Source organism: Tachysurus fulvidraco, chromosome 13, assembly GCF_022655615.1.
Source record: "Tachysurus fulvidraco isolate hzauxx_2018 chromosome 13, HZAU_PFXX_2.0, whole genome shotgun sequence".
Lineage (NCBI taxonomy): Eukaryota > Metazoa > Chordata > Actinopteri > Siluriformes > Bagridae > Tachysurus > Tachysurus fulvidraco.
The window spans coordinates 25,375,769-25,388,062 of NC_062530.1; the positions used below are offsets into that span (position 1 = coordinate 25,375,769).

The following is a 12,294-nucleotide window of genomic DNA, read 5'->3' on the forward strand; positions in this document are numbered from 1 at the left end:
ATGTGGCCACAAGAAAAGCCTTATACTTAGTCAATGGGTATAGAGAAAATACAACTTCAGTGCATTTGAACTTTATCGTTGTTGCAAAGTATTTGAATGTATAAATGATTTTTCAGTTTTACCTTTTCAAGCATTTGCAAACATTTTGATGTTGATTATTGAGAAAAAAAAATTTGAACAATTTTAGTGTCAGGCTGCAACATAACAAACTTGAAAAAAATTAAAGGGGTCTGAATAGTTTCTGAATGCACTGAATATATATAGTTGTAGATAGAAGTTGTTTGCCTGTGATTATGCACAATTTGAGGCATGTCCTACTCTGACCATCAATTCAATACAAATATAAGTACAGAAATAACTGGGATATTACAGGGGGATTTTAGAAGATATAATGCAAAATAATGAGCTAATACATATGCATAAGTAATCACTACACCTTGACGTCTTGGTATTGGGGGACTTGAAAAGGATTATATAACCTAGAGTTCTAGGTGGTTTGGGAGGGATGAGAATGAGTTTCTTGCACACATGGCTTCTGTTCACTCAGGTGAGAGCAGCTGATCCTCCCTGCAGCATCCAAGGACTGCCCAGTCCTCCACAACTGAGTAAAGATGGGGATATACTGATTGGTGGGATTTTTAACTTACACACCAAATGGGAGCAGCCAGCACAAACATTCACATCAGGGCCCAAGAAAGGAGAATGCATAAGGTCAGTGGGCATTATGAGAATTTCAAAATGAATGAAGTTGTGTTAAAAGCATATTTCTTAATTATTTGCATCGTAACTTTTTTTTAAAATTTGTTTTGATTTATATTGTGACTTTGTTCCAAAGTTTTAACCTTAGAGAATTTCAAAGTGCACAAACAATGATGTTTGCAATTGAAGAAATCAACAACAGAAGTGATATTCTGCCTGGCATAAATTTAGGTTATAAAATTTATGATACATGTGGATCAGTTGAAATGACCACAAGAGCTGCCTTGTCCTTAGTCAACGGTTATGGAGAAAATACAACTTCAGTGCACTGCTCCAAACCTGACACTGTTCAAGCAATTATAGGGCAAACATCATCTAGCCCCACTATTGCCATCTCTACTACAGTGGGACCTTTGCAGATTCCTGTGGTAAATCTTAATTTCAAAAACATGCATTAAACTAAAATAAATTTTGCATTTGTATTGATTCTAATGAAATTAAAACATACAAAGTTGTATTATGTACAGTTTATATTTAAACCAAATACATTTATTACAGGTTAGTCACTTTGCATCATGTGCATGCCTAAGTGACAAAAAAAAACACCCATCTTTCTTCAGAACAATTCCCAGTGATTACTATCAGAGCAAAGCTTTGGCAAAGCTCGTCAAACATTTTGGATGGACCTGGGTGGGGGCCGTGTACAGTGATAATGACTATGGGAATAATGGCATAAGTGTATTTATCAGTGCTGCCAAAGAAGAGGGGATCTGTATTGAGTATTCCAAAGCATTTATTAAGACAGACTCCAGAGACAAAATTCTCAATGTAGTTGAGATTATCAAGGCTTCAACCTCCAAAGTGATTGTAGCATTTGTTGCATACTCTGACTTTCCTTTTCTTCTGAGGGAAATGGTCTTGCAGAACATGACTGGGTTTCAGTGGATTGGAAGTGAGTCCTGGATCTCTGATGTGAACACTGGCAATGCTGAATGGCAACATGTTCTGAAGGGGTCTGTGGGATTTGCTATCCCAAAAGCTAGTATCAATGGCCTAGGTTCATTTCTGACTAAGCTCAATCCAGCTGATGTAAGTTTTCACAAAGAGGTTTTTGAGACCATATTTCAATGTAAATTTCTAACACAAGAAAATGCTGACATGAAACAGTTGTGCAAAGGCAATGAAAGCCTCACTCAAGTTCCAAATATTTATACAGATGTTTCAGACTTACGAATTGCAAATAATGTTTATAAGGCTGTGTATGCTGTGGCTTATGCCCTACATAACAGTTATGGCTGTTCAGAGAAAGAAAATGGACAAGAAGGTACTATTGCATGTACAAAATTAGCAGATTACCAGCAACCCTCGAAGGTGAGTGTAACAAAATAGACTCAGTAAAAATATGTATTCATATTTATAACCAAGTATGCAACTCTTCGTTTAGATAGTGAATGCGTTGAAGAAAATCCGTTTCACGACTACAACAGGAGAGGATGTATTCTTTGATGAGAATGGAGACCCAGCAGCACGCTATGAAGTGCTGAACTGTCAGCAAGGTAAAGATGGTCAAGCAGTATTTGTTAAAGTGGGCTTCTATGATGCCTCTCTGCAAACACACCTTCAGCTGTTGTTTAACAACAACAGTATAGTCTGGGCCCACAACAAACCACAGGTATATAACAGCTATATAAATGATAATAATAATACGTATAATAATCATTGTAGAGATGTATTATTAAAAGTACACAATGTAAATGATTTTCAGGTGCCAGTCTCTGTGTGCAGTAACAGTTGTACCCCGGGCTTCAGGAAGGCTGTGCAGAAAGGAAGGCCAATCTGCTGCTTTGATTGTATACCATGTGCAGATGGGGAAATCAGTAACATAACAGGTATAATGAAAAAGTGTTTTGTGTTAGTAATGTACACAAGCCATTGAAGGATTAAAAACTTTCTTAGACTAATAAACAAAATATAATTCAATGTAACTTCCTAAAGTGATTTTATTTTTCTTTAGATTCTATATCTTGCATCAAGTGCCCTACTGAACTTTGGTCTAATGACATGAAAGATACCTGTGTCTTAAAGTTGGTGGAATTCCTGTCATACGAGGAAATAATGGGAATCATTCTTCTATCATTTTCTTTGTTAGGAGCTTTGTTCACTATCTGTATTGCTGTAATTTTCTTTAAACACAAGGACACACCAATTGTTAGAGCAAACAACTCTGAGCTGAGCTTTTTGTTGCTCTTTTCTCTGACTCTGTGCTTCCTCTGTTCAGTCACATTCATTGGTCAGCCCTCTGAGTGGTCCTGTATGCTGCGCCACACTGCGTTTGGGATCACCTTTGTCCTCTGTATCTCCTGTGTGCTGGGGAAAACTGTAGTGGTGTTAATGGCCTTCAGGGCTACACTTCCAGGCAGTAATATCATGAAATGGTTTGGGCCTCTACAGCAGAGACTCAGTGTACTCGCCTTCACTCTTGTACAGGTCATTATTTGTGTACTTTGGTTAACAATATCTCCTCCTTTCCCATACAATAATATGAACTACTACAAGGAAAAGGTTATATTAGAATGTCATGTAGGCTCAGTTATAGGTTTCTGGGCTGTGCTGGGTTATATTGGACTTTTGGCTCTTTTGTGTTTTATCTTGGCTTTTCTGGCCCGGAAGTTGCCTGACAATTTTAATGAAGCCAAATTCATCACATTCAGCATACTTATATTCTGTGCAGTTTGGATCACATTTATTCCTGCTTATGTCAGCTCACCTGGAAAATTCACTGTAGCTGTAGAGATATTTGCTATTTTAGCATCAAGCTTTGGTTTATTATTCTGCATATTTGTTCCAAAGTGTTATATAATCATACTGAAACCAGAAAAGAATACAAAGAAGCAAATGATGGGTAAAGCAACTGTGAAATGAATTGAGCTGTCCAGATCTTCACCAATACAAATATCTGATTAAACTTTGCAAGGAACACTTAATAATATACTGTAAATGAAAGATTTACAACTTCAGTAACTGTGGAAATAAGCTAATTTATTTAACGTGATGTTGCAGTACTATTTACATATGGTTAGTGGTTAGTGAAGAATTGTGATGTCATAATCAATGTATTCCATTAAAATGATCATATTCCTTAAATGATGATTCTGTAATCTGTGCAGTAGATATTAAGACACTCAATAAAAGTAAATGTACCAATGCAGGGTAAGGTAATGTATTTCTGTCCTTCTTGTTGTTGTTTTTTTTTTTGTTTTTTTTTTAGCATTTTATTTCAACTGCAGCCTGTTATTAACTAAAATTACTTTTTGTTTGGTTTGTCTCAATACAATTAACTTCTGAACAACTGAACAACTGTCTTCAGAGCAATTCCCAAAGCTTTTCAAGCACTTTTGCAGTATGTGAATATGAATTATAAGACAGAGGTGTTAATCAATATAAGTGTTAAGGCCAGGCAAGGGTCAGGCTGGGTCTGGGCTAGAGGATACAGTGTGTAACCTCTGGATCCACAATGATCTTCAGCCTGATAAAGTCATAATTGCAGCTGAATGAATGAATGAATGAATGATTTATAAACATTCGTCATCATATAACTAAATCTTCTGAATATTTATTGAAAATAAATTGTTTTTGTAATTGGTGGAACCTTGCCACTGTGTACCAATGTCAGGTTAATTTAGCTATAATTGCAAATAGATGGCTAAGAAAAAATGTGTCCTGTTTGTGTATCAAAAGCAGTTGGCGAGGTTATGGGGGAAGTAAGCATTTTCGCGTTTTTTTCTAAATGTTTGTGTAATGGCAGCACAGAGATGCAGTATTTTGAAAATTTTCGGATGTCGAGGGCAACTTTTGTTGCGAATGTCGTGACGAATGTTGATGTAGATTGACGTAAAAGTCGCATCAAATCCGCCTTGGTTGTTCACACTGCGGCCACATTGGAAAAAATCAGATTTGGGTCTGATTCAGGACCACATATGGAAGTGGTCTGAATCTGATTTGAAAAAATCAGATCAGGGCTAGATTTGAGTGTTCACACTACTCCTGAAGAAGTCTGACCTGGTCACTTGACCCCAAAAAAAATCAGATTTGGGCCACTTTTCACACATTGGTAAACTGGATTTCTTTACTGTCATGAAAGAAATACAACAAACAAGTCTGCATTTCAATCTGATCAGACAAAAGTCATAAACATCAAGATAATCGGTAGAAAAAATGTTTGCAGGCCAAATTCACCTCAAATCTTAATGAAAAAAACCTCTAAATGGCTGTGACATGTGAGATTATTTTCACTCAGTCTGAGACATAGGATTGTACAATCGGAGGTCATGTAAGGCCGTACAATGGGAGGTTCTTTAGGCCGTAGCTCATCATATTCTTCTCTGTGACCTTTATGATCAAAAAATTGCCATTTGCCATTTTGCAATTGAGGAAATAACCAAAAGAACCAATATTCTTCTTGGCATCCATATGGGTTATAAAATCTATGATGCATGTGGATTAATTGAAATGACCACAAGAGTTGCCTTGTGAGCATTCTTGCTGTTTTAAGAGACACACCGACATTTATTCAGTCATAGAGTGCTAGAAGAAAAAATAGAATGAGCTAAGTAACTTGTGTCATCAGGATCATTAAAGGCAAGTTTAGAAAATATTTTATTTTTTTCAGGGCAAGTGTCTCGGATCAATATGGGGTGTGGTAGAACTTAACCGCAAACCCCACTCTTTGCCACCAGGTGTCACCCATGTTCAACGAGCTTCAAAAAGTGGTTCCGCACTGAATACAATAGTCCATAATTGTTCAGAAAGTCACAGAAAGCCTTTTTTTTGTGGCACCACTAGGTGGACCCTCTAGAAGCGCCCAGTCAGCTATTACCAAAAAAGAAGAATCATAGACCTACATTACAGTGTCAGAGTTATAATTAAAGTCATCAATAAGTGTAAAGAGTAAAAATACTTTTTTCTTTATGTATATGCTATTTTTTTCCTTCACCCGTTTCAGATTCATTAGGTCTAAAGCATCAGTTCATTTCAGCACCACTAGAGGGACACCAAATGCTTTTAATGAAAAAAAAAACACCTGGGTGAAAATAATAAAAATAAATACACGTAAATATGTACTTGCTGTTTAATATCCATACACACATTTTTGTAGAATGTCTATGAAATTATTTCCTGTTATGTTACAGCCGTCATTCTCATTAACATTATAGCAGTTATACAGCAGCAAATACAATAGTTACTATCTTAAAGTTAACAGGACAAAATGTCAGCTTGTCATTTATGTGGAGTATCCAATGTATATGAATGAGAGCTTTAAATATAAACCTGTGATTTCCAGAGCTTCTGCTGCATAAAAATGTATCACCATCTGACCAATAGGAATTGAAATACTTTACACACCATCACAAATAGGTTTCAATATGACATAAGACCCTGAATGCAGCACATAACACATTTGTCTTTCTTTTTTCCAGTATAATTACTAATTCACCTAGATTTTTTTATGTGCCTACACCTGGGCAAAATGGTTCAGTACTATACCCCAATTATTAAAGAAATTTAGTGACCTTGACAATATGTGTCATAATGCGTAACTCCTAGGAAGATAAATATAGAACAGGAAATAACGTTGTTTACCGCCTTCTGTAAAAACAAAGTAATTATCCATGATGTCACAGTGATTGCTTAATTTGGTTTAATTGTCCCCTAGTTTCTAGGGACGAATGACAGATTGAAGAAATGAATAATAAATACATTTTTTACACATTAAGGTTAGACAGACTGAAGGAGATTAATTCTTTTTTAAAATATATTTTTTAAATTATTTTGACCTATGGGTCAAATACATCCAACTTTCCCCGTATGAAGAGTTAGACAGAGAAAAAAAAAATTCTGCGCATAAGTTGTTTTGATGAACTTGAAAATTGCTCCTCAAGGACTTTCCAAATTGACCCCTAATGTTTTTTTGCTCTGGGCAAATTTACCTGTACTAAACAGGAACAATTCTCACTACCTGTCTCTGCAGGAGATGCAAGGCCCTGCATTTTTCTCTCCATTTACTCATTCTTTCTTTCCTCGTATCTCTGGTTAGGTGATGGCTGTGGATGCCCGGCTGTGGGCACTAGGGTTCCTTATTTTGCCGGTCTGGGTGCACTCTGTGGGACTCTCCTGTACTCTGCAGACCAGACCCATCTCCAGGAGCCTGTATAAGGAAGGGGATGTGATTATCGGGGGTCTCTTTCCAATTTATGTTGAAGCCCCTGAACCTGATCACATGTTTATACAGAAAGTGCATGGAGCCCGTTGTCAGAGGTGAGAATTATGTGTCCTCAGGATGAAAAAAAAAGTCAGTCATAGTAGTGTGAGATGGAGTGCAAAATGTTTTGTTCTAAGACTATTACTTTAATTGTGGAATCTGTTTGCTTTCAATGTGCCAAAAACCCTTAATGACATTCCTCCAAATTTATGTCATTTTATTTTCATTTAGTTTACCAAAACTGCCTTTGCTATTTTCAAATGTATATAAATAATAATTGGTTCTAAAATTTCTCTTTTTGTTTATCTCTGCCTCAGTGTTGAATTAAGATCTTACCACTGGCTGCAAACCATGATTTTCACAGTGGAGGAAATTAACCGGAACTCGTCTCTGTTGCCCAATTTCACGCTGGGTTACCTGGCTGCAGATACATGCTTGGCTGAGAGCAGTACACTGAGTGCTGCTCTGGCAATGGTGACAGGACTGGAGGAGAGAGTGACTGGGGAACAGTGTACAACTGCTCCTAATGTTCCTGTCATTATTGGAGATGCACGCTCCTCTGCTTCCATACTGGTAGCTGATACCTTGAGTGTTTTTGACATCCCTATGGTAATTTTTTTTTTATCAGTTAACTCTTTTACAAACCTTTCATTCAAAAGTAAAGACTAATTTAGTTAATCTGCTCTTGTCTCTCCAGGTTAGCTACTTTGCCTCTTGTGCATGTCTCAGTGATCGTACTAGGTATCCCACCTTTCTCCGCACAGTTCCAAGTGATGCCTTCCAGGCTAAAGCCATGGCCCGTCTGTTGAATTTGATGGGCTGGACTTGGGTTGGGGTTGTTTCAGGAGATGATGTTTATGGGAAAAGTGGTGTGCAGCTCCTGTTGATGGAACTAAAGGGTTCCGGTGTATGTGTAGACTACCATGAAGTCATCCCCAAATCCCATGCACCCAGTAGGATTCAACGCATTGTGGAGAGAATTCAGAGTTCCAAGGCTCAGGTGGTAGTAACTTTCGCTATCGGGCCTGACACGGAGGTCCTTCTCAGAGAGGTGGTGAGGATGAATGCCACTGACAGGCAGTGGATTGCCACTGAAGCATGGAGCACCTCTACACACTACTCTGCTTGGAGTGGCATCTCCTTAGCTGGGACCCTTGGTTTTGCCCTGAGACGGGTTGATATCCAAGGTCTGGGAACCTATTTGACCCAGTTAAGCCCAGAAGAACACTTATTGGAGCCATTAGTGCAGAGTGTTTGGGAGGATGTTTTTGGATGTCGATTTTCCGAGCAAATTCAATCACAACCTTCAAGACCACAGTGCACAGGACTGGAAAAAGTAAAACATGGAGAGACGTATTTTGATGTAATGTATAATGTCTATAAGGCTGTGTATGCTATTGCAAATGCTATTCAGAACATGTTGGCATGTGAGCCTGGAAAAGGACCTTTCAGGAATGGAGACTGCCCGGATATTAAACCAATAAAACCTAAACAGGTGAAGAAAATTCTTGTTCTTTGTTATTTGTACCTACGTGTACTTATGTGAACTTAATGAAAGTATTAGGTAATAAAGTGTAATTATTTTGGTTTGTTTTTAGCTTCTACACTACCTGAAGGCTGTCAAGTTCACAACACCAGTGGGTGAAATGGTTAGTTTTGATGAGAATGGGGATCCATCTGCCTCATATGACATCATTAACTGGCATGTAGATGCGGAAGGAAAAGTGGAGTTTGTTAAAGTAGGACAGTTTGATGCAGCAAGAGGACCACAGCAAGACTTTCAGCTGGATCTCAGGAGAGTGTTCTGGGGAGGAGGCTGGGGTGACAACGTATGAACATACATTTTACTTCTATTTCAAGTTCTAGTAGTATCAGCCATCACCGACACAGACAGTTGTATCAACAATACATTTGTTGTGCTGTAATTTTAAGCTTGATGTATGGCATTTATTCAACAAACCAAAGAACAACGGAATCGTGTGTGTATGTGTGTGTGTGTGTGTGTGTGTGTGTGTGTGTGTGTGTGTGTGTGTGTGTGTGTGTGTATACGCAAAACAATTATTAACTCTAGGGAAAATAAATTGCCTTCCAAGTGTGTAAGAGGTGTTTCATAATTAGGAACCAGTTATTAATCATCTTACACCTGAAAAAGCTCTTACGATTCCCATTCTGTTCCATAACACTTGATCTAAAAAAAAATGTAAAAGTATAAAGTTATGTCCTTTGAAATGTTTCTTTGAATCAGTGGAAACTTTCATCTCTGCTATTTAGGTCCCAGTGTCTGTATGCAGTGACAGCTGTCTTCCAGGCACCAGGAAGGCTGTACAGAAAGGAAAGCCCCTCTGCTGCTATGACTGTATACCATGTGCATCAGGGGAGATCAGCAATGCTACTGGTAATGTACATAGTGTTCATAGTGCAGTTTTGTGTGTTTCAGCACTGTCTACACAGCAAAGCAGTATAGCAGGTCAACACTCATCTTAGCATCTTAGCAACCGATTGTTATTGTTTACCCTTAAAAAGCAATGAAATGCCATTAAAATAAAGCTTGATTGCATTCCCCTGGGCATTTGTGTCTCACCGATATTACATGTATACATGTACACAAATATGTATGTAATGTACAAATGTAATAGACATTAGACAAATGAAGAGTATCTTTTATCACAAAATATCATCGTAAATGTCTGGAAAACCTACAACAATAAGGACGTCTACAACACTACAAAATCATACTATGTTGCCTTAAAGTGTAAATCGATTTAATATCACACGCTCAAAACCTTTTTTCCCATGATGCACCATTACAGGGTGTTGTACAAGGACCCTGTTATCTGAGTACATTTACCGCTATAAGTAAGTTATATTCTCATCAGGAATCGGTATCATTTCTATTTTTGTGAAAAGCAAGAGAAGAGAAAAAACAAGCGGTTTATTAATAATATTGTGATATGGACCATCGAGGTAGAAAATAAATGGTAAATAAATTCTAAATAATTCAATGCAATAATTGACTAATTATTATTTTGAGTAAATTATTAGAATGTAATTAAAGTCCCAAGCCTGCATAAAGAAATGTGAGGAATCCAGCGTAAAACCCGTGTGAATCAAATACAGGACCGAGTGATCCATTGTGGTGACGCCGTAAAATTGTCATTATAAAAATGATCTCCACCTCGAATCAGGCTTAATTCTACTAATCGTGTTTCTTTCTAGACTCTACGGAGTGCATAAAGTGTCCTGAGAGGTTCTGGTCCAACTCTGAGCGTACAGAGTGCATCCCAATGATAGTGGAGTTCCTGTCCTTTCAAGATAACATGGGCATCATCCTCACAGTGCTTTCAGCTTCTGGAGCAGCTCTTACCGTTACCGTCCTGGCTGCATTTTTCCATCATCGAGACACACCCCTGGTGCGTGCCAACAACTCCGAACTGAGCTTTCTGCTGCTGCTGTCACTTAAATTCTGCTTTCTGTGTGCACTGGCTTTTATTGGCCGGCCAGCACCGTGGTCTTGCATGCTACGCCATACGCTGTTTGGGATTAGTTTTGTGGTGTGTCTGGCTTGTGTGCTCAGTAAGACAGTGGTTGTGCTTGTGGCCTTTAGAGCAACTCTGCCAGGCTCAAATGTGATGCGGTACTTTGGTCCTGTTCAGCAGAGGGCAGGTATTTTCCTCTGCACACTGATACAGGTGGGAATATGTGTGCTGTGGCTGGTTCTGGCACCTCCTTTGCCCACTGAAAGTGCAGGAGGTGAGCTTGGAGCACGGGTGGTGCTGCTATGTGCAGTAGGCTCAGTGGCAGGTTTCTCCCTCGTTCTGGGTTATATAGGCCTACTGGCTGCTGTCTGCTTCCTGCTGGCCTTCTTCGCCCGGAAGCTTCCGGATAATTTCAACGAAGCAAAGTTCATCACTTTCAGCATGTTGATCTTCTGTGCTGTGTGGATCGCATTTGTTCCAGCATACGTCAGCTCTCCCGGGAAGTACACGGTAGCCGTGGAGGTCTTTGCCATCCTAGCATCGAGTTACGGCCTTCTGCTGTGTATCTTTGCCCCAAAGTGTTACATCATCCTACTCAGACCAGATAAGAACACAAAAAAGAACATGATGGCCAAATAGACATTTGGGACATATTGGGACATATTGCAAAATGATCAGTAATAATTCTGTTTTTAATAATTAACAATAATATTAATAGTTTAGATTTAGGATTGTTGAAGGCTTCAGAATGTTACAATGTGTAAAAAATGTATGCACATTGTTTATTTTTACCCAAAAAGGTTAACCAATTATTTCTATGGCAGCCCAGAAGGGCAAGGGCTAAAAACTACAACTTAAAAAGAAAAAAGAAAAGAAAAATTTATTCAACTTTAAATGCAGGAATCTTAGAGAATCAGTTTGATGACCAGAAAAGGCATGAGGAAGATCATCGATAAAATCTATTGTGAGACCATGGATCTTGAGGGAAGGCTAAGGGAAGTAGCCCACCTGCTGCTAGGGTCCTGTGAACATGGTTTGACACAGGCAAATGAGCTAATTATTACATTAAAAGGATGTTCAGTTTGTTCAAGCAAGTTGTACCATTTCTCTAAGTCAATTTCAAATCTAGAAGTTCTATATTTACAATGTCATATTTATTTTTGTGAAACTGTGTCAGTTTGCCATAAACGATAGTTACTGTATGAGTTTAAATTGTCATGTGGAATACACAGGAGTCCACATTTCTTGACAACAAAATCAAATCCGCTATATCAGAAATTTATTGTAAAGCACACACTGCCAGATCACACACTTAATGTTCAGACACATCGGTAAGATTTTCATGGACGGTGTACTGTGCTTTTAATGTTTAACAGAGACAATCTTCCCAACATTGTACCAACATTCAATTTTAATCTGGCTTCATGAACTGAACTGATGAGAAGCTTACAAATTATTCGTTCTAGATTATAAGTCAGAAAGCAGGAACCACATCTATATGATTTAAATCTATAAGTAAATCTATGTGAAAATTGATCCGATGAATTTTAGCTGTGTGTCTTACAAACAGCACTGAAACAAGACATTAGGGCTGTGCAGGTTTTGGCAAAGCAGATCTAGCACTAAGAGGACATAATGGTTATTATGATTACAATCTTCACCAGCTACCAAAATACATGTTATTTAGGACTATATAAAGACTACAGACGCACATTTTTTACTTAGTAATTTAATGCTGTAACGATACATATTTCCTGTAACAATTACACACAGGGGGGGGGGGGGCATGGTGACTTAGTGATTAGCACGTTCGCCTCACACCTCCAGGGTTGGGGGTTCGATTCCCGCCTCCGCCTTGTG

At 38.3% G+C, this 12,294-nt stretch overlaps 2 protein-coding genes across 2 annotated transcripts; both read left to right on the forward strand.

The window, feature by feature from the left end:
• The first annotated feature begins 574 nt into the window (after positions 1–574).
• Positions 575–3,621, forward strand: LOC113652568 (extracellular calcium-sensing receptor-like). Its single transcript, XM_027161688.2, has 6 exons — positions 575–711; positions 836–1,127; positions 1,258–2,070; positions 2,144–2,371; positions 2,465–2,588; positions 2,714–3,621. The coding sequence occupies exons 2-6, from the start codon at positions 870–872 to the stop codon at positions 3,619–3,621; spliced, it is 2,331 nt and encodes a 776-aa protein (XP_027017489.2). The 5' UTR covers positions 575–711; positions 836–869.
• Positions 3,622–6,781: 3,160 nt separating this feature from the next.
• On the forward strand, positions 6,782–11,073 carry LOC113652644 (extracellular calcium-sensing receptor-like). Its single transcript, XM_027161849.2, has 6 exons — positions 6,782–7,014; positions 7,276–7,567; positions 7,656–8,453; positions 8,557–8,787; positions 9,230–9,353; positions 10,175–11,073. The coding sequence occupies exons 1-6, from the start codon at positions 6,797–6,799 to the stop codon at positions 11,071–11,073; spliced, it is 2,562 nt and encodes an 853-aa protein (XP_027017650.2). The 5' UTR covers positions 6,782–6,796.
• Positions 11,074–12,294: the final 1,221 nt, after the last annotated feature.